Here is a 25,546-nt window from a genome sequence, read left to right as displayed (position 1 = left end):
TATCTTTCATTTGCTTTCATCATTTACGACACCAACTCGAAGTTCTTCTGGGGCAATTTATTGCATGCCGCACTTAAACGACGAGTATAATTTCTTTGGCAGATCAGTCTTAACACATTTTAAAATTAAAATTTAAAAAAAAATCATGAAGAATAGACCACCTATTCTAGAGATATATACGACCATTGCAAAATATTATACAGGATCGCTATTAAAGATGGAATGGAAGTTCTCACACTCAAACCGTTCTAGATATACTTAGACATGAAAATTAAAACGCTTCCATTTGAAACTATTTCACATATTTCGAGGTTAAAAAGAAATTTTTTTATACATGGTGTTTGAGTGCGACCGCCATGTTGAATTTTTTTAAATGGCAACGTAGTCATGTAATACGTCATTAGAAAGTTTAGATACACGGCGTCCCTTATAAAAGTTGAATAGAACACAAAAGACTATCGAATAACGAAATAAAATACTTTGAAATTCGGAAAATTTACCTTGAATTAACATTAACATTATTGCTCAAATTTATTTCAATAAACAAAGTCGCTACGATTCTTAAAAGTGAGGCTTCCTTATATGGAGAATTATTCGGAAAAAAATGAATAAGATGGCAACATTGACACAAAATCAACAAGTTAATAGCTTTCAATGTAATGGTTGTTAAAATGACATCGAAACCAGGGTGTTCTTTTTCAAAATTAGTTATTTATTTACACGGTAAAAATGGGACACCCTATACATTCAAAAATAAACCATTTATAGTTCACATTAACATAAAAGGATTTTTTATATTGATCAGGTATGAGCTAGGAAAGACCGACGCATTGTTGCAAGACCTTGTACATACATCAAACATTTTCAGAATAAATAGGCGGTCCATTTCCGAGATTGCAATAGCGCCAACAAGAAACTGTTGGCTTGTTTAGTGTATGCACTTTTTCCAACCATCTCCACAGTCCACAACACAAAAGAACATGAATTTGACTTCGACTCCTGCAAGATTAATGACGAATTACGTATACCCCTTTTCTTTTAAGAACTATCAAATTGCACTAAGACAACCAAGTTGCGTCCAAGAGGTTTCTTCCTCTCACGTTTCACATCGACCTCTTAATTATGTCCCCTCGCATTATACAAGAACCCGTTATATTTCCTTGAAAGGCTTCATCACGCGAAAGGACAGAGGAAGTTACCGAAACGCGAAACTGGATAAAATCCAGGGGTATACGAGGTGAGGGTGGGCTGCGGTTTACAAGTCGAACAAAGTGAGTCATAATGTTGAAATCCGAGTGTCAATTGATCATAAATTTAGGAAACAAAGGTACATTGTTGCACGTTTCCGGTATTCGAGAGATGAACGCACCAAAATAAAAGGGACGCGCACTTTTGTCAATTTAAATATCAATTGTTAACAGAAGTCGGTTCAATTGAGGAATGAAAGAGGTTTATTTTCATTGCGGGATCTTAAAAATAAATTAGGGTGTGATTGTTTTGTGTGAAACAATTTTAATGGCTCTACGAAAATAGCGCAAAGTCAAATTTAGATGGGGTTAGAATTCTTTGTGTGTGCAACAAAGTTCTAACATAATTCGCAATTTTTAGGCCCTAGTAGATTCTAGAATATAAATCCCTCTCGACAGTCATTTTGCGGTTATTGTGTCATCGTTCACAATGATGGGCGCGTTGTAAATGTTTCCACACTTAAAATATAGGCACTTATCTCTAGGTTAATTGTATTACGACCGCAAACGCAATCAAAACAGAATTTATTGACAGTACTAAAACGACAGAACTAGGACGAAGAGTTTTCCCCGAGTCTTATACTTCTTGATAATTACCATTTTATCCATTACACGTAACAGCCGAGATCATTTTTGTAATTCAGAAGAAAGTCTTCCAACTAGAAATTAATTTCAATAGCGTAAATTTATGTTTACAGTTAAAAAGTTTGAGATTAAAGAAGCAATTTCAAAATCTTCACCTTTGATAAGATTGATAAGATTCTTATTCAATGCTAGCGGGTTAATTTTTCAGCGCATTCCCCAAGGGATGTAACTATTTATACCTATTCAATTTAATTTAAGTAATTTTGGTAATTTATGTAATGATATGTAAATATGATGTACATACGAAAGGGACTAATTCTTTGTTAAAAAGAAGAATTTAATATATAAGGTTTTGGACAAATTTTTCAAAAATCAGAGAGGTATCGCCAAAGAAGGCTAAAAGGTTTATCTGTTGACAGGAAAAGATGAAATAAAAATAGCGCGTTTTGATCCCGTGGGTGCCAACATGTTTTTTACAACCCTGGTTTCATCCTTCGAACCGAGGACTGCGGTTCTTGAGAACTTATCGGAAACTGCTGCATGTAAGAAACCCTCGAAGAAACTGACATATGTAATAAGAAAAACAAACTTGTCTTCATGTTTCATCAGAAAGAAGAGGTTGGTGGTGGTACCTTCCAATGATGGATTCACTGGAAGAGTTCACACTCTCAGCGGTGTGTTCAAATGGTACACCATTTTAATGCACGATTGAATTTATTTCTCTTGCGGAAATCACTTAATTATACCGACTAGATCCAACGGAGAGATATAAAACGTGGGCAACAATCATCAATGAAAGAGGTATGCGATCTTAATTGCGCGATTATAACTGCCAATACAATATAAGGTTGCTTGCAATAAATTACCTTCGTAATGATAAAATCTGTTGAATAGAACAGAATAACGTTAATTAATGACAACAAAACGCGGTCGGTTGCTGTATAGTATAAATGATATAAATCGACATTGCGTGGCTGTCGATATCGATAGTAATCATCGCGTGAAGAGTTATAAAATGTTACGATTTTTCCCAGTAAAGTTCAAAAGGGCAGACAACTTATCAAACCAAACGACACTTTCACTTCATTAATCAAACACATTCATTATTCAATTTATTGTTTAATAAAATTTAAATGCTCGCCGCCACTAAATCATACGTTAAATTCAATTAAAGGAACGTCTCTCCCTTACAGGAATTATTGACGGAGCGGCGCTACCGGTGTGTAAATGCCACCTTTCCATTTGCAATTACAATCGTGGTTAACGACTTCAGAACAATTACTTAATACCGAATGGCGCGAAATTGCTTTACAAATCGGAGTTAATTGAATTGTTTAAACAGAAATGCAAATGCATACCGGCAATGAAATGCCTGCCTTTAAGAAATTTAATGTTACGGTCATTGTCGTTTAACTTCAATGCCGTACAGGTCGTTGCTAACACTTTGAGTTAGAAAAGTTCGATAAATTTGATGATCGAGATCAAATTACACCCCAAAGAGACAATTACTTACTTGCCAGTTCCAGCTTGGTAATTAATCACGCGGGTATCAATAGTAGGTACTTACCTGCAAAAAAGAAAAGTATTAGTACACATTTTAATGAACGTAAACATAACATTAAAAAAGAGCATTGTAATATAACATTCCAAAATAATCGGAAAAGATTCTGCCGACGCCCCAGAAGATTCTAATATTCTACGAAAGATTGCAGTGGTTATTGTGAAGGTTTAAAAGATTCCAAAAAGATGACCTGAAGATTTTAGGAAGTGCCTATTCCATGAATACGTTGAGATTATTCCAAACGATTCTAATAATTCTGAACGTTTTAAAAGCTATGAAGGTCATGAGAAGATTCTAATATCTGAAGATTAGATTAGTATAAGACTTGATTGTTTGAAACCTGGGGAGATTTTAACATTCGGAAAAGATTCCGAGACTACTTACTCTAAGAGAATTAAACGAAATTCTGTGAGGAATGAGGATCCTAATGGTTTCTGTTAGTGACTACACCGGTACCAATTCTAATGTAAAAAAGCTGTTATTCTATCTGAAAATAAAGTAAAACATGTCGACGTATATAATATATATTGAAAGAACTCACGATTCTCAAAGGGAACAAAAAAGGGATAATATGTTGGCAGTAAGAAGACAAATAGCAAAGCATAAAAAGTCTAGATAAATCTGGACGCTTCATCATGCGAGAACGGAAAACGAATAAAATGTGGAACAACTTCCCGAGTATCATAACTTTACATGCTACGTAAACTTCGTCTCTCAACAACTTCATCATAAAAACCAAGTAAGGGGTTCTCGTGAGACGCTTTATTTGAAACATCCCATATACGGACTGCATTCTTAAAATAAATCATCGAAAATAACGCGGCCCTAATTTGAGTGGAACAGTCTCGTTTTTTACAAATGGCAAATCGAGTAGAAAATTGAAACTCGTGCAAAAATTACCAAGACGAAGCAGTAATTCCAATCACGATCAAATAGCTTCAAGCAAGGACGGTGCATTCACCATCTTTAATTAAATAATATTATCCACTGGTAAATAGAGGTAATTTAAACGAGGGAGAAGTCGATCGGTATTGGAATTAATTTCGGTTTTAACACGACAAGAGAACATCTGCCTGCCTCATTTTCTTCTGGGATGGAACGTGTTTTGTATTAAAAAGCACGTGCCGATGAGCCTTTAACAAAATGCTCGTTAATTTATTAAAGTACGGCTACAAAGATAAGGTGGGGTGAAATAATTGGAAAAAAGGAATGACGTTTTCACCTGGTTATTTTCTAAATTGTAATTAATGTGAATCTCGGTCACATATATCCGTGTAGATAATTTGAAAATGCATTTAAACGTTTCAGACACCTGCCCGTAGAACATACGTTCGTATCATAAAAGCCACTCGATTGCCAGAGTGCTTACTGCATTAAATGGCACTATCAAACCTAGAATTCTGTACTTGTGCAGAAGCATTCGAGCAGTTCATGTTTTCAATAAAAAGTTGTTGTCAGGTAAACTCCCGACTTAACTTTCCGACAACTTTTAATATGGTCATAGTATAACATATAAAAAATCACTCTAGCGCCTTTATTTTGAACCCGATGCAAAAAGTGTATAAGACTTTTTTGTAGATCTCATCACGCTAACGAGAACCGCTCAATTCCCACCGTTTAAACTTGGGAAAGTTCATATCTCAGTTATTTTCAAAGATTTTTCAACAATTTCAGATGCGTTTTTTGTAGTCACAAAAAGGAGCAACTTTGCCCCCATTTAACCCACCGTTACGGCGATCCCAATAGTGAGCCACTAATTTGAACCACCCAATACACTGACTTTCTAGTTAATTTGCGACAGAAGCAATGAAAAAGAGTATCAATTTAATGTAAAATCTAAAAATCGAATAATACCTATACAGGGTGTCCCAATTTTCAAGTTGAGGGCTGTAAACCGCTTTTGTGTATAAATAATACCATCAAAATTATGTCTTTTTATCTTAGGAACACAAAAAAGGCAAATTGTTGGAAAAATTAATTAATGACATTCAATTAAACCACAACTGCTGCAACATTTTACTCCGTTCGGTCATTGGTTCGGTGAAGAACACGTTGCACCAGAAGCTCATTAGAAAAAAAGCGCTACATTTAAAAACCATTTTCAAGGTATTTTGTTACTTAGGCAGTATAATCAGCAGTAATATCATTGTCTTTCTTTCGTCCATTTTTTTTCTCAATTTCCTTACTTTTCCTCGAGCTTTTCCTTGTATTTTAGTTTTCTTCTTATCGTCATCAATAGCTTCTGCCTTTGTTAATTTAATTTTTCATTCCACCTCCATGTAATGTATTATTACTAAGATATTAAGGGTTAAGTGGTAGAGCAGATGTATCACATGTTCATGCTGAACATCTGAACTTCGCCCTCTTAGGCTTCTGGCTACAATATACTTTTTTTTACCGTTTATATTGTTTTATGTTTATTTTAGAAGTCTAATAAATGGCACTTGTTATTATTATTATTAAAAAAGCATTTGGTAAGGATTGGCGATAACAGTAATCGATTATTTACCTAACTGTGATAATTGTAAAAACGTAAACTTGAACGTTTACTTTAGTAAATAATACTCGAAGTTTTCATGAAATATGCGCATCTGGATTACCTTTTAATCGTATCAAACAACTCCAGGCCCCACACATAGAGGTTAACTAGTCGTTTTGATCGTGTAAGTCCAAAAATTAATATTAAAAAACATTATTAAAGTGGACATCAAACCAAATGTTGGGTTGAAATTGAAACTTTTCGTCGTTCGCGATTTAATTAAAGTTTAAAGGACGAAAAAACGTTAGCGTTTCCGAAACTGGGTTAAAATATTTCCGCTCGAGCAAAAATTTATTTGCCTTATTATGAGTTTCTAAACACAAAAGCTCGCGTTTTATTAAACGGTTAACAAAGCTTTGGAAAATATTTCACAGGCGGCTCTCGATATTGTTTAAATTCGGGAAGAAATCCAATGAATATCGTTTACAATGAATAAATGAATATGAAATCGCAGAAAGGCAAGTAACAGTAAGTAACACACGGAAAAGCTTTTTACGTAATTCAACTTGTAATTACATAGCGATAGGGAATCAAATTACCTTACATAATTTCTCACCGTGTAGTCATTCGATCGCAAACTTTCTCCGAGAGATTCTTTCTTGTTAGAGAAACCGCAATTGGGTATTGAATGCGGTAGAGCTACGCCGCTGTTCCGTAATGAAAAGTAAATGTGCTCCAGTATAAGTTACGAATAGTCAACATTAAAAGGTTTAGAAATGAAACTAAGGTACAATTTATGAAAATTATTAGTCTGTCTACAAAACATTTAGTAGATTAACAACATAAAACTCATACAAAAATTGTCAGAAGAGTAATTGGAAGCTTAACGGTTGTCAGAAGCTGCCAAAAGTTGCGAAACATATCGGAAAAGTTACATTTAAAAAATACTACTACTACATAGCCGGAGGTCGGGTGTTCGAATCTGTGGCAGATGAAAATTCCTTACATCAATTTCGGACATTCTTCCGGCTACTACGAAATAAATGAGTTTACACTGTAATTGGAAATGAACTGCAGTCAATCAGTTAATTGATTAATAAACGAACCCGCCTATTCTAGTTGCATGCAAAATCGCTTTAGTTTAAAAAGATGTGTAAAGATGGAGATGAAAATTATGAAATATAAACGCAACAACTATAATGTGAAACGGTTGAAGTACCACATAATAAGTTTGATCTTCATCTACATGTTGTATAATCGCAACCGTTCATCTAAGAGCCGTTCGTTAAAGAAGAAATACCACACAGAATACCACACCTTATGAAACATAAATTAATCCATATTTTATACCGCTTTACAAAGCAAAGAGACCATTCGATTAGAAGTTATTGGATTGTCGGCGCCGTCAATAACGACCAAACATTTCTTACACGGTATATGCACTAAAAAATACCATAGGGAAAAGTAACCAGCCCCAATTCGATGCATTTTCTCGACCTATCTATCCACTTATGGAAAATATTCCAACACGTGGTGGATTCAAATTTGTAAACAACTCGTTAACAAAAAATAATTCAATTACGAATGTTAACAACCTCTTAATTATACCAATTAATTTTACCGGATATAGCTACTCTGCTAACTACAGGTCACTTGTTTTAACTAACTTATTAGAAAAGGGCGACCTGTGAGTAACAGAAAATTTCATCTAATTTTCGGTGGAGGTTTAATTTCAACTTAGTAGTTTAACGCCCTCACTTTATGACCTTTCGTAATCGCCTCGATTTAAAATAAAAGACTAACGATGTTGAGGGGTTGTTCGGATTAAAGGACTTACATTTGTTTGCGATCACCGTTGTGATACGAGGGGACAAAAATTGCAATAACTTGTCGCCCAGAGGTTAAATAGAAATTTAATTTAAATATTATGGTTGGGCGGAAGCTGTAATCGTAGCCTAAGGGTGTTAAAAACCGATTTTCGCTGCATCCTCAAGAATTTATAATCACTTTTTATATTGCCCATTAAAAGTATTTTTATTGCGCCAATGTAAATTGTAATGCCCGGAGATTGCTAAAAATAATTTAACTTCTGACCTTCTCACATAAATATCGATAAAATTCATCAGTAATTATAAAGAGAAAATGAATTTTTGGCGAGGAAAACGCATGGGTATCGATGGATAATGTGGTGACGCACGGGGTTAGCTATACATACAGTTACAAGGGTTCCTGGAGCCGGTGCCTAGTGGTTTGTAAAGGATGTCAACGGTTTTTTTTCCTACGTATCAGATTTTCTTTACACAAGGAAAAAGTGGGCCTGTGAAAAACATTTTTTACCTATTTCCCTGATTTAACGCCGAAACAATACAACTTCACTTGACTTTCCCGATTACTGTTTTACAAAATGCAAGCAAGATCGCCAATAATCAATCTCTAGTTCTACGTTTGATTTTTTACCGAAATCAATTGAGGTATACAATATTTCAATATGGCAGATATGGTGACTTAAATTTCTTCCTACGAACCCGAAAGTAGACAACAATCCGCCGTTTTGGTATATCAAGCCAACAAAAGATGTTCGTATACACGTACGTATAGCGGACGGACGCAAATGATCGCTTATTTCGTCGGATTTACCATATTTAAAGAATCGTAGAACCCCAGATATTGATTGAAATGCTACAATTTGTTTGCCCTGCCACGATAAAATAATAAAAACGAGTCGAAAAAGAAGTAGTTGATTTTTAGGGTACGGTATTCTATCACCGTGTGACATCTTTTTATTTTGCAAAAACAAAATGCGCGCTGCAAGATTTTCATCGCCTGCCAGCAGTAGCCATTTAAATATTCAGGAAAATATTATAGTTTCTAGAATATAGTATTTGTTTCCAACTGGAAAATTGCTTTGTAAATTGGTTTCCAGAAACTTGTCCACCAGTGAATGGACTGCAACCCTTTGCATTTTCATGAGCATGTTTTTACTTCGTAAATTTATGCACCTTCTCGCGTACCAAAGTCAATGAAAATAAAAATCAGCCTGCAACAAAAACAGTAAAATCTCAGGCCGTATCATGAGCGATGGGAATTTCCTGAAGAAAAATATTGCATTTGCAAGTGCATTGCCAAGATTTTTTGTATAGGCACTTAAAGTTTAAAAACCTATCCTGATTTAATTACAAGGTTACACATGCCAGATTAATTAGCGGAAGTACGCCAAAATCAACGTAACGCACCAATTGCCAACAACAAAAAATAGGAGACGCGAATAATTTATACGAAAAGGTGAAACTCGCAAACGTCCTCCGTTTGCAAATGATGCACGTCGCCGTAACGCCAAAAGCCGTCCGTTATAGTTAATAAACTTGTTAAAGGCGTGTAAGTTTAATTAAAATTTAAAATTCCTCCGTAACAAAAGAAAATGAATTATGTAGCGTCCGCGAGGTAGCGTCAATTAAAGAACGCAATTTTTAGCTCCGGCTTTCTGAATGTTGCAATTTTTAATTAAAAATTAGACATGTGAATTCTTTCACGTAAAAGTTAAAACCACTTATTCATTTTCTTTCTTTTTGTGTTACTCACTCAGTTCCCTATTGTGTAAATCAGTTTCCTTGCGAATTCAAGTGAGAAAGGAACCGAACCACCATTAGTACTACTATTAATCAAGAAGAAAAGGCAGAAAGGGTGTTACCGACACTATTTATGTATAACAATGCCGGAAGTTGATACTTTTCTAGTCGTCAATGTGTCTCCACTGTTATGTTATAACCTTTTTATTTTGTTTTCACGAGTTTCCTAAACAACACTGCCTAATGCGTTCGTTCTCTCAAAATTACATAACGTTGTAAATTTGGGTAGGTGACTAAAATGAAAACCACATTAGCTGTTAGGTATACGTATACCTAAAGTAACATTTGGGTAAATACTTGCTTATACGATTTACAATTCTAAGCTATGCTGAATTTCTTTGAAGCCTATGAGAGAGAATAACGAGATCACTCTTTTAAAATCTCTTATGAAGGTTTGTTATTTGCACATTGGCCAAGGAACTCTATATGAACGCAGTCGAAAAAGTACCTACGGATGGAAAATAATAACTGATGGACCCAATACATACCAAAACAATAGTACATATGCGTTAGTCGCTCTTACTCAACATAAATAAAACTTTATAATAAATTGTATAAACTACATAAAGTCAGTATAGATATACACGGTTTTTTTTAAGTAGTGAGTTATTTAAAATGGGTCATAGAGAAATTTAGTTTTGGGGTTTTTGGCCTTAGACTCACTTTTTTTATATCAAGACTGCAAAGTTACAGTCTCCAAAGTTAGGAGAATACCTATGCGTTCGGAAAAGTTTGATAAAAAGAAGCGTTCTAACTGCGAGAATGTTTAAAAACTACTAAATTGGAAAGTCGAAAAAGTCTAGCAAATGTCACATTAGTCAGAACATCATTTGCTAAATCAAATTTGTCCCCGCACAGTTTAACTTCGTTCAATCTCAGTTAAGCGAACTCTTTTGTTGGGAAAACTCCGTTATGCAAGAGGCAAGACGTGAAAAACAAAACGAAACCGTGAGTGCACATAATTTCCGTAATTACATTAAAGACAGTTTCATAAAATAGTGAAGGTTGGAATGAAAACGTTGAGTTTCCTGACAGCACTTAATAACGCAAACTTGTATAATGAATGGACTCCTTACGTCAGAAGTCTAGATTAACTTTCATTAGCACACCATATTATCCGGATTATGGTTATTAGTTTGCTGTTTTTATACCTTGGCATGTCTGCGTGTGTAATTACAAATCGGTTAATTGTGGATTTAGAGGAGTTGCGTTACGCATTTTCAATTAGTAAATAAGTTAATGTTGTATTCCTGGTTTTGACATGAAGTAAATCTTCTTAAAATGATTTTACAATGCATACCTAAACCATCCAAACGTAAATCAGTCAACTAATTTTTAATAATAAATAAATAATATCTGATCAGTAGGCTCAATTTTATGAAGATCCTCAGACAGACAGAAGATTTTACTAACACCTACTTTGATAAGAATTCAAATGAGTCTAATAATTTTGAAGGTTTTAGGAGCCCTATCCCTATCCCGATAAGTTTTTAAAGTCCTAAGGTGAGTATAAGGCATTTGTTCCAAGACCGCGAGAAGGTTCCAAGACGACCCTAAGAAAATTGACGGAAACTAGTATCTTCTTAGGGATTCTGTAGAAATCTCTTAAAAGTTTTTGTAGGTACTTATGATGAGATTATAAAAATTCTAAATTTTGAATATTCTATAAATGATTTTCTAAAAACTCGAAAACTACTAAATTTCTTAACGTATTATGTACATCTAATACTTGTGAATTATTTCCTTCCATATGATGCACAGAGATTTACAGAAAGTTGCGTTTTTTTATTCACTCAGTTTGAACCGGTAAAGTGAACGTAAAGAAATACAAATTTTATTACAATACAAATGGCAAACATTTTTATGGATCTGTATACTAGATTTTTTTTTTTTTTTTTTTTTTTGAGTTGGATCCATCGTTCCTCGAAATGGGGGTTGAAATATATTATGTTATCAAAAATCTCTAAACCTTCCCCATATAGTTTTATTCGTTGAAGTTTTTAAAAATAACAGCGACTATATAGTTTATTACGGTTTATTATTACAAACGTTGAAGACGCGTCTTCAACGTTTGTAATTTACCGTTTTCCTGTTAACTTTCACAGTAAGTTAGCTCTTAATGTTTTCAAATTTGCTATATTGTGATACACTTCTAGTCGCCTGATGATGGCAGTACGCCGAAACTATAGTCGCTGTTATTTTTAAAAACTTCAACGAATAAAACTATATGGGGAAGGTTTAGAGATTTTTGATAACTGTATACTAGAAGTGGGATCTGCAGATACACTTAAAAAGCTATTGGAAGTGCCAGTTGCACAGAGTACATATACTATGAGAAATGATCCTACCAATAGGAATTTTCGTGTCAGTGTAAAAATAAGCAATAAATTATCATTAATCAATTGTTAAATTGCCAATCTCGGTGAAGGAATGGGATTTCGTTATGATGAAATTTGAATCTAAGACGAAAATTAATCATGTTAATTGCAATGGAAGTACAACCAAGTCATATTTTGTACACTAGAAACTAAAACAAGTACAGGAAAAATTAAAATCTCTTACATATTTCCAGATAATCCAATTACATCATCGTATGAAAGGATAAAAGAATTAGAATACAATGCGAAACGGAATCCTAACAACTGCTTGCTTAAGACGCTATTACCCTTAGTACTTCGGGGACGGGTCAATAAGTTAAAATTTACTGTAGCCAAAGGCACCGTTTATGTAATATAATAATAAATATTCTTATATTTTATATTATAGCCGATTTGGAGTACAGTAATAATAGATTCTAATCAACCCGTTATAATAAATTGACGAAGGAATACAAATCTACCAGATTTGAGTGTTACTGTTACTAATATTTTTTTATATTCCAAGCGAGATTCCAAGTGCCAAAGGAATATTTAGGACCATTTCTTGCTCAAATCTTTAAGTTCTAATTAAAGTTCCAGATTTCCCATCAAGAGTTTGGAAAATTTCTTTAATATGGTTTAGACTCGCGGCATATTATAATAAGAAAGTTATAGAGGATAGAGGGAAAGTAATTAAAAGTATTTTTACAAATTTAGTTAGCTGCAGCCGAGGCTGCAACTAAATAGAATTTTTTTTATACTAAGCTAGAACATAACGTTCCATATTCAGATTGCAAATTCCAGGAAACTGTACAAATGAACCGTTTGATTTCTTATGGTAACGTCATAATCAGAATATGATATTTATCCATAAAAGTAAGATTGATAAAATTAAAACTTCCGAAATCAATTAGAATCATCAAAAATTAATAGGGAATACGGAAAGGAAGAGGTATTCTCGGAGGTATTTTCCACTCCTTTATTGGTATGGCGCCGTTCCTTAGATAAACTATGAAATGCACAAGTATTGTTTTATAAATTTCTATATCGCAGTTGTTAAAAGATCAAGTTATCGCAATTCAGATGAATATGAGTAGTTTTAAGTTATAATTAGCACAGAGTTAATAAGAGATGCTGACTGGAATCGTCCCTGCAAACAAGAAGTACCAGAAAATCTGTTTAATTCGTTATGAAAATAATTATGAGACTGGACTGTATTTGTATAAGTCAATGAGCGATCTATCGAGTAAAATTTTCATGAGAATATGTAAAGATAGTTGTATGTATTACCTATTAACAAATATTGAACGAGATTAACTTGACTGATATCATTTGAAAGGATTCGACGATATCAAATTTGAAAGAAACTCTCATGTAGACAGCATGTAATCAACTTGTAACTTTAAGTGTTTCCACTTCCTCTAATTTTTTCGCATTTCCACGCTATAAATTCCGGTAATTGTCCACGTATAAATTACAAGAGCGGACGGAAGCGACGCTGGAAAACGCAAAAATTACGCTTAAAACGACAAGCACGTTTTAAACATTTGAAAACGAGCATTTTATTTTTAAAATCTTTGTTCCGAGAGGAATGCTGAAAGATGCGTGTGAATTCTCGCCCAAGGGTAGTTTCACTCGGCTCAAGGCCTTTAGTTCCATTTGCTTGTGATCTTTCCCGGCAGGCCCTGACTCTCTAAAGAGTCATTCTTTAGATTACTTTTGAAACTTTCCATCAGCGATACTAAAACGGTTTCTTACTGTACGACATCGGTTTCCGTATTGTTGAAGTAGTAATTAACCTCGTAATTAACTCATATTCACAGATTAAATACTCAAATTGTCTGAAATATGAGATGAGAAAATGGTTCTTTCAAATAAGTTATATTATATATGCATTGTGCAGGTAAATGAAAGATGTCGTATAGGAAACCCTTCACAAATAATCATCTCGTCGATGCCCATAAATGTGGACCCTAAATTGGCAAACCACACCCATTCATTTCTTTCATACTCATAACCTCTAGACACAGTGAATGATGAGTATGACCTAAATTCTCTTCGTTAATTGATCTTATCTCGAGACCTGAGAGGGAAATGGCAATCACAAAACTTAATTTTTGTGGTCATTCTGATAAGTAATAAATTTCGTATAATAAATCAAGTTTTTTTTATTACCTAAGCTCTAATTTAAGATTCAATTAGCAATCAAAAGCTATACTTTTTAATATATGAAGTAGAACGTGACGCAATTACGACAAGATACATGCTGTAATGGATTAATTCAACGCGATGTTGCGACGCAAGAACTTATAAGAAGTTCTTGTGGGTGATTTTAATATTAAATCAATAAGGTAAATTGGATAAGGTTGTTGTCGTGCGCTTTCTTGTCGATGTACCGTTACCTTATGCTATGTATAATAATTAAGTCTTTTATGTTTACATTAACGGAATTTAGAAAACGGCAGTTTTAACCTCTTTAAGACATTTGAATGGTTTAATAACGGAAACGCAACGTCTATGAATAATGAGCATGAACGCTTCTGCGCCATACTTAACTGAATTTAATTTAGTTAATTTAAGCATTGGTGTGCTGAGTAAAAAAACTTCGAGATGAACACACACTTGAAAAGTGAAACTCGCGCAATTTCCATAAAACGATTTCGATATCTTCGGCTATACCAAAGTTTGGTTTCAAGGTCCAAACGAGCGCTTGGTTTGGTAATTCTGTACAGAAATGACATGAATCTGTAACGAACAGAGAAGGACAAATGAAGCATAGAGTTTTTTTGAACTAACTGTACCAAAATAGGACTTATAGTACAAGGGATAATACCATTCCGAGATTTTCCAATATTTTTAGCGCATTTTATATTGTTTGGGTTTTGACCGTCTGTCCGTCCGATCCGATCAGTGGATGACGGGGTCTGAAAGGGGGGGGGGGGTTAGACATTAATGTTATCTTTCCTGGAGGATTTTGAATGTATGCCGAACGGTCTTTAAATGTTTATGTGTAAAGGCACTCCTCTCCTTATATCCGAGATTACAATTTACAACTCACTATTAGAATTAGTGGAGCACTAGATTAAACAAATGGTTTCAAAAACTTAAAAAAATGATGAATAAAGAGACGTACTCTAGGCAAACAAGTTGTAAATCCGCATATGGATTATGAAAGCGCATTTTTGGTAATACAGATCAGTATTTTATTAGCAAAGTTCAAAATTATCGATCTCACGAGTAATCTAATTCAAAATAGATTAGAGCCTGCACATCTACACTATAGCAGAAAGCTTTTAGTGAAAATTTGAATTCTCTAGCTTTTGTAATTGCTGAGATCTCAGACGGACAGCCAGCCGTAACGACTAACCAATATAATAACCGAGATAATAACGTATTTTCCCCAAATTTGAATGAGCTTCGCTTCGAAATGGAATGGAATTTATTAACGCTCCTCTAGATCGTTTATAATTTTGTATCTCTGTATGTCTGTCCGTGTGCACGATAACGATAATATTTAGAAACGTCTGATCGCTTTGAATATTAGTATACAACATAGGAAAGGTCACGATTGTTTTTCAGCTACGTAGACTATCGAGCCAAAAGGTTAAAGTCAAAAAACGATCTCGAGGATCGTTTGATATTCAGTTGTATCGGATTTTTCCAACGTTGTTCAGATGCAACAACATTTGTACACCAATTTCGAAACCAATTTCTATGCGCTATTGATCCCATTCGCCAGTTGTACCAAACTAAAGAATCCATGAACGAATGATTGCCGCGAAGATTGCCGAATATGGTGAGTTATTATTATCAAGTCAAATTCTGTGTTGAGACAAGAACGCGGGAGACAGTACAAATGAAAAGATGGTGTTTACAAACTGAAGAATTGTTTCAGTTATTGCAAGGATCTAAGAAATTGGGGTTACCTAAACAACGATTGCAGGAGAATTCATTCTTCAGGAAGATTCACCAATTTTTTCGGGCGCTACATTCTCGTCCCGAAACATTTACAATCGCCAGCGCTCTCAATCATTATTCAAAAAGAGCCCCCAATTTCTGATTAAAATTGGGGAAGTACTCTCGCGGGACCTGCGGTGCTACGTTTTCGTTCCAAAACTTTTACAACCCAGCCTCCAATTCCCTCTTATCCAGGAAGGTATTCCATACCAGAAGCATGTACTGAAGAGTCATAATGGGAAATCCATTTCACACGAAGATTTGGGGATGAAGAAAGTGTCAGCGAAATGAATTTCCAGACTTGTTATAATAGGAATAAATTTGCCAGTAAAATATAAATATTATTTCAACAATTATCGTTAGGATCTTCCAACGAAACAAGAATCGATTCAGTGTGAGCATAAAGAATCTCCACCATCAACCGAAAAGGTGGTGTTTAGCGAAAAAATGGATCGCGTCAGTTTTTTTTTTTGGGAATGTGAAAGGATGCATATTGTCGATGAATGAGCAGGTGTCCAAGAATTAAGATATCCGAAATAAGCACCTCGTGGCTACTATCTTCTTCCTAAGTTGAAAATACACTTACGAAGCCAAAGATTTGCTTCTGATGATGATCCGAAAGTTGCTGTTAGTGACTATTTTGAAGATATGCCATAAAAGGTATTAGTTTATTTCAAAAACGGTTACACAAAATTCATTTATATTTAACATGATAATACGAGATAATATATCACTTAATAAAGAAAAGTTTAAATCTTCGGGAAATTTAATCCGTAATTTAACATAGCAACATCCACAAACCTTTGAATCTGGAAAAGAATTTGAAATATTTGGAAGAAGCCGATGAATTCGAAGTATGTAATAAAGAATACAAAAAAGAATTGGACGAATTTGAAGAAACGGAATTAAAAAAATTCAAAGAGTCTTAAAATTAAGTGAATTCCAAGAACGAAATAATCCCAGTAATCTTAAGGATACAAAACATGTAGTGCATCTAAAGAATGCGAAGAAAATGAAAATCAGAAAAATGGAAAAACTAAAAAATCCGAAAATTAAAAATTGGAACATGGGAAGAAGCTGAAAAAATGATCTAAAAGTTGGTCAATCTCAACAAACCGAAGAATCAAACGAATCCGAACAGCCGAAAGAATGCCAAGAATGTTTAGTGGCTGGTGCTCGGGCTGGTGTTTCCATGACATGTAAATTGAAGTTTGCTTAGGTGTATCTAAATGAGACACGCTCGAAGGTACTCGTATATAGGATACCAAAGAGAAACTTAATTTATATAGAAACGAACTCATATTCTTCCATGTAATCCCCTTCTAATATGAATCTAAAATCCGAAGTTTGGTCTACGATGGCAATAATAAACCTAGCTTGGGATTAGAATTTAATTTCGATCATGCATGCTGCGATTTGTAATTGCAATTTAATTCGCAGGAATGGACGTTTGCATAGATTTATTAGATCACGTAGTTATACCAATAATTACATTTGAACTATTGAAGAATGTTATTATGCCGTCCAGGATTTGACGCAAACAGTCGCAGATTTAACATCAGATGAATGTCCATTTAAACACCAGTTTCTCAAATCTATACATACGTTTTTTGGGATTTTCCGCTCCATAAAAAGAAAACCACCCAATCTTAAATTTTGTTAATTGAACCTTATCCGTAATACGTATAGATGCATTTTTGGCCGTTTACGTATTCAACGAAATTCTGGATTTTGGGGTTAGTTACGAATGATCACGTTCCTCGCGCCGCGCAAGTGGTAATTAAAAGGACACGAGCTTCGCCTTTCCACTGTAATACCCAAATTTGTGGCGGATAAAATTAGTATGCCGTAATAATGCGGGAAATTTAAAATATATGTAAAAAGGCATGTAAAGAATAGACACGTGCCGTAAAGCTTTATGGCCAGATTTGCGTTTTTTTGCATGACAGATGTTTGTGAGCACTTTTGCATGTCTATCTACTCGTACTATTGTAAAGGGCCAGACGCGATTTTTTAATGCATTCGGTGTTTATTTCTCGTAAATATATAAAGAATTATGATAAATTTATTTAATATAACGTTATCCATACAAAAAAAGGGTAATTAATAGGAACATGTGTTTCGTTTTTATAGATGGATTTTTATTTTTGGAACATCTTGACATCGTAACTTATTTCAACAGTCGTCACTCTGCAATATGAAAACAGGGCACCCAAACAATAAAGGCGCAGTTTATTAAGAATTAAATTATTTTAGAGACTGTCCTCAGATCTTGAAGTGTAACACTTCCTGTAACACTCACGATTCCGAACACAGTTTAAAATGAACTAATTCCCTAAACGAACTGCGAGGGTTGAGTACGACGAAACCTTTCAAATTCTAAAATAAGGAACGACAAGTGCTTTCATACCAAATTAAATTTTCAACCACTCACAAAATTCTAGGCAAAACTTAATTGAGTGCGCGAATAAAACAGCCTATTTAATTTTTTCAGCTAATCGGCGCCTAAAGTGCTGTTCAAAAAGGAAAGAACCATTTACGATTGTCCCGCTCGATAAAAAAACGATGCACCTGCATAAGATGATAGTTTTAACACCTACAGGAAGTGCTACATATTTTCACATCTCGTAAACCACCCACCCAACAGTAAGCTTTTAAAAGGCAGGTATATACCTGGTCCTGAATGGTTATTACATTCATTGTGTAAATTGGGGGACATCCTCTTATATTATAACGACGTCCAGCACTTTATTTGAACAGCTACACCTGTGTTCTCTAGACTATAGTAATCAATAAGAGGAATGCAGCAGACAAAAAGGTAGGGGTTGTCTGTACTGGACCGCGTCTAACAAATTTCTTCCACGTACAACCCCCATCTATTATTTGGCCACCAGTAAAAAGTTACGCAAGGTACACTTCGCAAACTCGTAAATTAGGTATCTCTTGGTACCATTAACATTTAACTTTCTGGCTCGACGAATACAGTTGACATAAAATAACAATTTGAATGTGAAAAAGTACGTGATGAAAAATTAAAAAGAATACGTTAACAACAGATGCACATTAAACGCGCGCTTTGTATTAAGTGATTAACATAAAAAAATCGGGAGAATTATTACCGAACGGAATTTAACTGAAGCATGCGTTAGCACACAAAAAAAAGAAATGAAAATAAAAGTTCTTAAAATAACTAAACCCATTACTTTAACATGCATAATGTGTACGAAAGTAGCGAGAATAAAGTATGTACACGGATATGATTCAGAAGTGGCTATTAGAATATTTTACAGATTTTACACTTCGTTTCAATATACCTAATGCATACAAGATGGTCCATAAACCAATGGAAAAATATACTTTTTTAAGAAAATAATTAAATATGCGATCTGAAATCTGATACGACGAATGCGAGAGTTCTACTTTATTACAAATGAGTTAAAAACGATGTAGGGAGCCCAAAAGTTATGAAATATATAAAATCAAGCAGTGTTGTTTATACAATACAACGCAATACAAACAACTCTTTCAATATTGGCACGATCTGAGAGGCTAATCATGAAGAATGAGAATTTCAAGGGAAAACTGAGAATATTTGAAGAAATGTAAAGAGGAAATCCCGAGTGAAATCCTATTTCGTTGCATAATTTTGATTTAATTACATACTAATTTTGACCAGTATTCACTACCTGCAGCTAAGAACTGGAATTTTGCAGTGCAATCCCAATAATATCTACAATATAGGGCCCTACACTACATACCTCAATTCTGGGTGTACTTGCTAATGAAATACATTTATCAAATTAAGACCCGGCTTTTCTTATTACCGTTAACTCTATCTGACACTTACTTTCCATGGAAATAAATGTATTCAAATAATCTGTTAGATAAGTTTAACAGAAACATGAAAAGCCGGCCAATTTAGTGATTGCTTTGCTGATAATTTACTGAATGTACCAATAAATTACGAAACAATTTACAACGGATAATTGCCTATTGCCGCTTATAACTGCCAATTGTCAATTGTAATAAGCAATTAGTTATTATTGGCAATTCACAATTGTCATTCATAAGTGGTATCTCAATAAAATAAAAGGCTTGAACATTTAGAAATGTTACATTTTCAATCTGTAGGAGTTCCGCAGGACCGTATAAGTCCTTAAAGCAGTACGGGTTCCTGAAACTGTACCGCAACCATGAATAAAATGGTTCAAGTGAAAAAAATGCTCGAAAAAATGCAATCATGAACAAAACTGAAATCTGGGTTTCCTCTCAATCATAAAGAAAAAGAAATATGTAAGAATTTCGCAAAGTTATGCATAAGAAATTCGTTTGCTAAGTATACTAAATCAAAATGTAGTGGTTGGGCAAAACCTCGGGCAAAACTAAAGACAAAAATGATCATAATCCATGGTTGCATATAAAAATTACTAATGTTTTGCTTGTGAAAAGAGCCTCTCGGAAAATAATTAACGACAATCGTTCCACAAAAAGTGGCACAAATTGGAAAAATTTCGGATGAATAGACACAAAATACGCTACGATCAGAATTTACCAAAATTGCTACCTACAATGTTAATACCGAGGTTAATACATTTAAGTACTAAAAATATACTATGTACTCTATGATAATGTACCCTCGTATGTACCTATAAGCGATTTTCGTGATTTGTAACAACTGAAGATTTTGTTGTAGGTATTCTTCTTTGTGGTTAATCCGAGGTTTAAGCTCTCGATACGATATAGACTTCTAGTACAGCGAACGTTCGAGGTTATTATCCAGTAGCCGCTCAAAAAACCTATTTAGATACTGTTTTAATAAGGAAACTTTCATTTTTTGAGAAATGGGAGAAGTTCGACCACGTGCTTTAAAATTTTAAGCATAAATAAAACATTTAAAAACCATATGCAAGTACCTACGTTGCGTGTTGAAGAAGAAATAAATTTATTTTATTTAAATTTAAATGTCTTGTACCTACTGTTTATGATCGTAATATTGCAAAACTTTATGTAAAACCTAAAACTGTAAATCTTAATTGAGTGCAATGAACTATTTAACAAATGCCGATGCCGTGAGAATTTGGCAGCAATTTCTTAAACTGTGCTGTTTCAAATAACTAAACTGAATTTTTACTAAAATCTACCTAAAACTGCAACTGTAGAATCGTTTGAATTATTATGGGTGGAAATTAATGAACATAGAACTTTCTTATTTATTTATTTTTATTTTTGGCCTATGTAAAAATAATCCCAACTCCCTTATATTTTCAGATATGGACTTTCAGTTTTTTGTGAGATAAAGGAAGGATTAGAGTGTGCATTGGCCTATTGGGTCACCTTGCACTTCCGGTTTCGCTGCCATACCGAACCGTAAGTCCACGCATAAGCGGAAGGTGTCTGCTCTCATCCATACTCTATCGATCCGAAATCAATCAGTCAATACTCGAGTCAATAGGTACATATAGGGTGTAGAAACGGTTTACCCTCAGGTTTACCTCGCGGTTTACGTACAAAAGGGATTTCAATGCTAATTTCTTTACATCGAAATATTTTCTTTCTTAATTAACTTAGGATTTAGGTTTCTTGTAGTTTTTTCACGGCACGAGTGATTTTTACAAAAATCGTGATTTATAATTGGAAATATAACTTGTAATTTTTTTAATTTCTCAGATTTCCCACATCAAAAAATTACAATTGTTCAAGCTACAAGAAACCTATTTACAACTTTGCTATATAAAATAATTAGAGGAGAAAATATTTTAATTTTATGAAATTACCGAGGAAATTCCCTAGGAAATCCCTACGATGCATAAATCATTTCTAAACCCTGTATATATAAAAAAACGAGATAAAAAAGTAGCTATGGCTTCCGAAGGGGGTCTTGTTTGGTTTTTTTCAACTTTTTCGAACCTGGAGGTGCCTAAAGAAGAGCAACTGAACGAAGCTGTGGTAATGTTTGGAATGTACGCATCCCATTACGAGTCCGATTTACTATACAATTAAATTTTCGTGCGATTCTGAGAAAATTTCAGAAACTTTTCCCCTCGTTTTTTCCCGTGAATCGCTCAAGTGCGTTATACGAAAAATTTCCGAAATTGACAAAAAAAAGAGTATGTATATAAAAAATAAAGTCGTTTTTTTTTGCTGCAGAGCCCTTACGTAAACATTTGTTGTGACTAGAATAGATACCGCCCGAGATACCACCCGCGTACCTTGGTGCCAATTGGTTCAGTACAGACAGACAGACCGACCGGCATCATTGAGATTTTGTTTGATTCGGATTCCTCGTGCTTCAAATGGGTATTTCCGTAAAAAAAATGGGAGTCATTTTTTACCACAATTCAATATCTCCTTTATTAACGCGTGAGTAGTAAAAATGGCTAAAAATCCGACGTGATCCCCAATAAAAATTCGCAACTGCATTATTCGTTGAGATATTGACTTGCTGTTTAGGAACAGCAACACGTCAAAGTTTTTCTCAGGAACCGTGGGTCGCAGGTAGCTAATATGCTTACCTCGATTACACGCTCTTGGTACCTACACTACTAATCGGCGCTTGACTAACCGGCCCTATGCCTTGCTGGCGCTCGATCAACCGGATGCTTTCCTTTTGTGTGCATTGAATTATTAAAACGCAGTATAGTTAATATCGAGGTTAATATATTCGGAACTTAATTTTCCTCGTAATTTTCACTATATTAAACTTATAAATTCCTCGGCGTCTTTCGACTTCCACAGTGTGTTTCTGTAATGCTTTGGCAATATAAAACAAATGAACGTGTACGTTTCTTATTAAACCTTAAAAACAAAATGAAATTAGTACTAAAATGGTAACAAACGTACACATTCATTTGTTTTACTTTGATGTAGGAGATCTAGATTAACGTTATTGATGTGATTGTAATCAGTTTTTTTTAATTTTCATAGGGCACTAACGTGATATATCATCGAAAAGAGAAAAAAAATCTCTATTAAATGAGCCTAATGAAAAGATGCACTGCCATTAAAAAACAATTCAAATGTTTTTCGTTACTCATTTGTTTTCTAAAATAAAAACAACTGAATGCCGAGCTGAATGCTGCCTTATTACGGGAAATAAAATGTTAAACAACCTTCATATAGAAAAATGTGACCGACTGAACAAGTGCCCATATGTCGGCGTGACCAAGCGCCGGTATGGCCGAGTACCGGCTTGATAAGCGTCGACATAACCGGGCGCCGACTTGGTATATGGCCAATTCGTGCATTGACGATTTGGCAGCTTGTAATCGCCGGTTTGGAATATTCCCGACACACGGTTTTAAGGGCCGTAAGAAACTGTTCGAAGATTCTACCGAGGATTCTACGTACCCGATTTAGTACTGTAGATGGTAAGTGGTTCTCTGGCGATTCTGTGAAAATTTCATTTTTTTTCTTTCTTTTGAAACATTTTCGAAAGTGACAACAACTGTCTTTATTAAATCGAGTAGGTAGGTATAATCCTCGGTTTAATCCAAAAATGAAGTCGGTTTTAACACGGGGGTCAATTTGTGCTCTTAACTTGCCATTTTTTTTTAGCCCCGAGGAAGGATTAGAAGTTATTACTATGACCATCATACATATAAATGATTTAAATACTCAATACAGCAAGTATAGGTAGGTCTATCGCTATTTTATAAACAAACAAAATCGATAGGTGGGCTTATCAATGCCGTATATAAATTAACAGGATATAAAATGACAGATTACATTTCTCGGATTATATTTAATAAGTGTTAATTTCAACTAATTGTAATTAAAAATCGGTTTTTAAAGCGGCCATGGTCAGTAAAACACGAAATCAAGTTATGTCATTCAACTTGAATTAAAAAGGAGGCGAGTATGAATGTTCAATAATGTCGGTTTGAACAGTTATCTCAAATTAATTGCGATTTTGTGTTTTTTGCTAACTTATTTCAGAACGAACGTATCAAATCTATCGTTTGGTTAATCTTACAAAGAATGCAGTCAAAAATCGTGGGAACGCCACTGGCTTAGAAAATTAAAGCAAAGCGCAGGTAGAACATACCCTCAGGCGTAAACGAAAATAACACCTTAAAATCCTTAGAGAGTCTGGGCCTGTGAAAATAAATATTTGAATAAAGGGCTCAAGTTACTACCTAATTAATTAAGAAGAAAAGAAAAATGTGGTTGATTGGTTAACGTGAAATACGTTTCGGTGGATTAATTTACAAACGAAAGTAGACTTCGGTAAGTAGGTAGGTAATTATATGAGGTTTGTTCATTCATGAATGGGCTCGTCGAAGAAAAAAAGTAGATGGAGGTCGAAAGAAAAAAGATTCCTTTCTCTTATTAATGGACAGAGCAGCATGGCCTCTGCTACAATATTTTTTTGGATAATGCGATAAATAATAATACCATACCCTCATAAGAGGGTTCGTACTTCCTTCCTATCAGCTGTCGCGTCACGTGACGATAGACTTCCCTTTACCCTCGAAATTCCTGTTCCATCCAACGGTTACGCTTACGCAACACGGGAGGTAAATGCAAACAAGCAACGGTCGTTCTTCAGGTACCTATTCGGCGTGGCGGCAGCGATTCTGGTAACGCGAGCGGACAAAGATTTCAAGTGGTCGGTAGATATACTTACGCACAGAAATCTTCTTAGGGTCGAAGGCGTTCACTTTTTCCTCCAAGGCACCAATTTTTCCTTTAATCGCCTCCGATCTCTCGTTGACCAGCTGAAGTTGTTTGGCAAGTTCCACAAAAATATCGTTGGCCGCCAAAGCCAACGATGCGAGTTGCCGTATCGCATTGCTTAATGTATTATTTGTAACAGCCTCTAATTCATAATCAATTATTTTCGGTTTACCATCGGCATCGAAGAGGCACGGACGACTTACAAATTTCGGCTCGATCACACGCTGCACAAAGGGCATTTTTTACCGCACTGCATTCCAAAACGACACACACACACAACGCACCTTCATTCACATTTTCGCGTAACGTAAATATACGCGCCGGTTTACGCGCGAGATACACAAAACTCCGGTACCGGCAAACGAATGACACGCGAAGAAGGCGAACTCCGAAAACTGGAAATGGAAAACACGTAGAAAAGTAGAGGGGGTTAGTGCAGTGGACTCCCTTTGATTTCAGCCGAAAGAGAAGGACCAAAAATATAATAATAAAATAAGGCAGTGGCGGGCAACCGACCTATTCATCATTATTAGAAAAATGCCTTTCAAACTTTTAACGTTTTGCCGGTTGCGACATAATAATGAAACAAAGGCGGTTCGTTTTTCCACCTTATTCAACTGTCACTTGCTTCCGATCCTGTTTTTTTAATGGTTTTATTGTTGTCCTGCCAACAGGTGATTTTGCAAGGTAAATGCCAGCAATTACTGTTGATAAAGCGCCATTTCACTTATATGGCAAACATTCGATAACTTCATCCAAATAATTACAAATATCAGCCAAAAACTCTTGCTGATCTGGGGACGACATTAAATTTGAAACGAACTTTTTCCGCTCCAAATATACTTTTATCTTTTATTTGCATTTTGATTTATTTATCATGCATTTGATAACGCCATTCCAAAATGTTTACGGCGAAACTTGCAAAAAAACAAGCTATGAAATTAGTTGATGGGTCCGATACAGATAACGGAAGGTCATCTGTTTAATTACGTGTTATAGCATATATGCTATAATCACAGATTAAAATAGTATTTTGTCTGTGCTCTATAATCATTTCT

At 34.7% G+C, this 25,546-nt stretch overlaps 1 protein-coding gene across 2 annotated transcripts in view; it reads right to left on the bottom strand.

Annotated features, from left to right (window-relative positions):
* Positions 1–24,839, bottom strand: part of LOC116167341 — a 62,534-nt gene extending 37,695 nt beyond the window's left edge. For both annotated transcript variants that reach the window (XM_031482682.1, XM_031482681.1), the window contains exon 1: positions 24,439–24,839. In XM_031482682.1, coding sequence (XP_031338542.1) covers positions 24,439–24,727 — 289 coding nt within the window. In that variant the 5' untranslated portion in view covers positions 24,728–24,839. The remainder of the gene's footprint in view (positions 1–24,438) is intronic.
* Between the last annotated feature and the right edge of the window lie 707 nt (positions 24,840–25,546).

This window comes from Photinus pyralis, unplaced genomic scaffold, assembly GCF_008802855.1.
Source record: "Photinus pyralis isolate 1611_PpyrPB1 unplaced genomic scaffold, Ppyr1.3 Ppyr1.4_LG3b, whole genome shotgun sequence".
In the NCBI taxonomy this organism is placed as follows: Eukaryota; Metazoa; Arthropoda; class Insecta; order Coleoptera; family Lampyridae; genus Photinus; species Photinus pyralis.
This window is presented reverse-complemented; position numbering and strand designations above follow the sequence as displayed.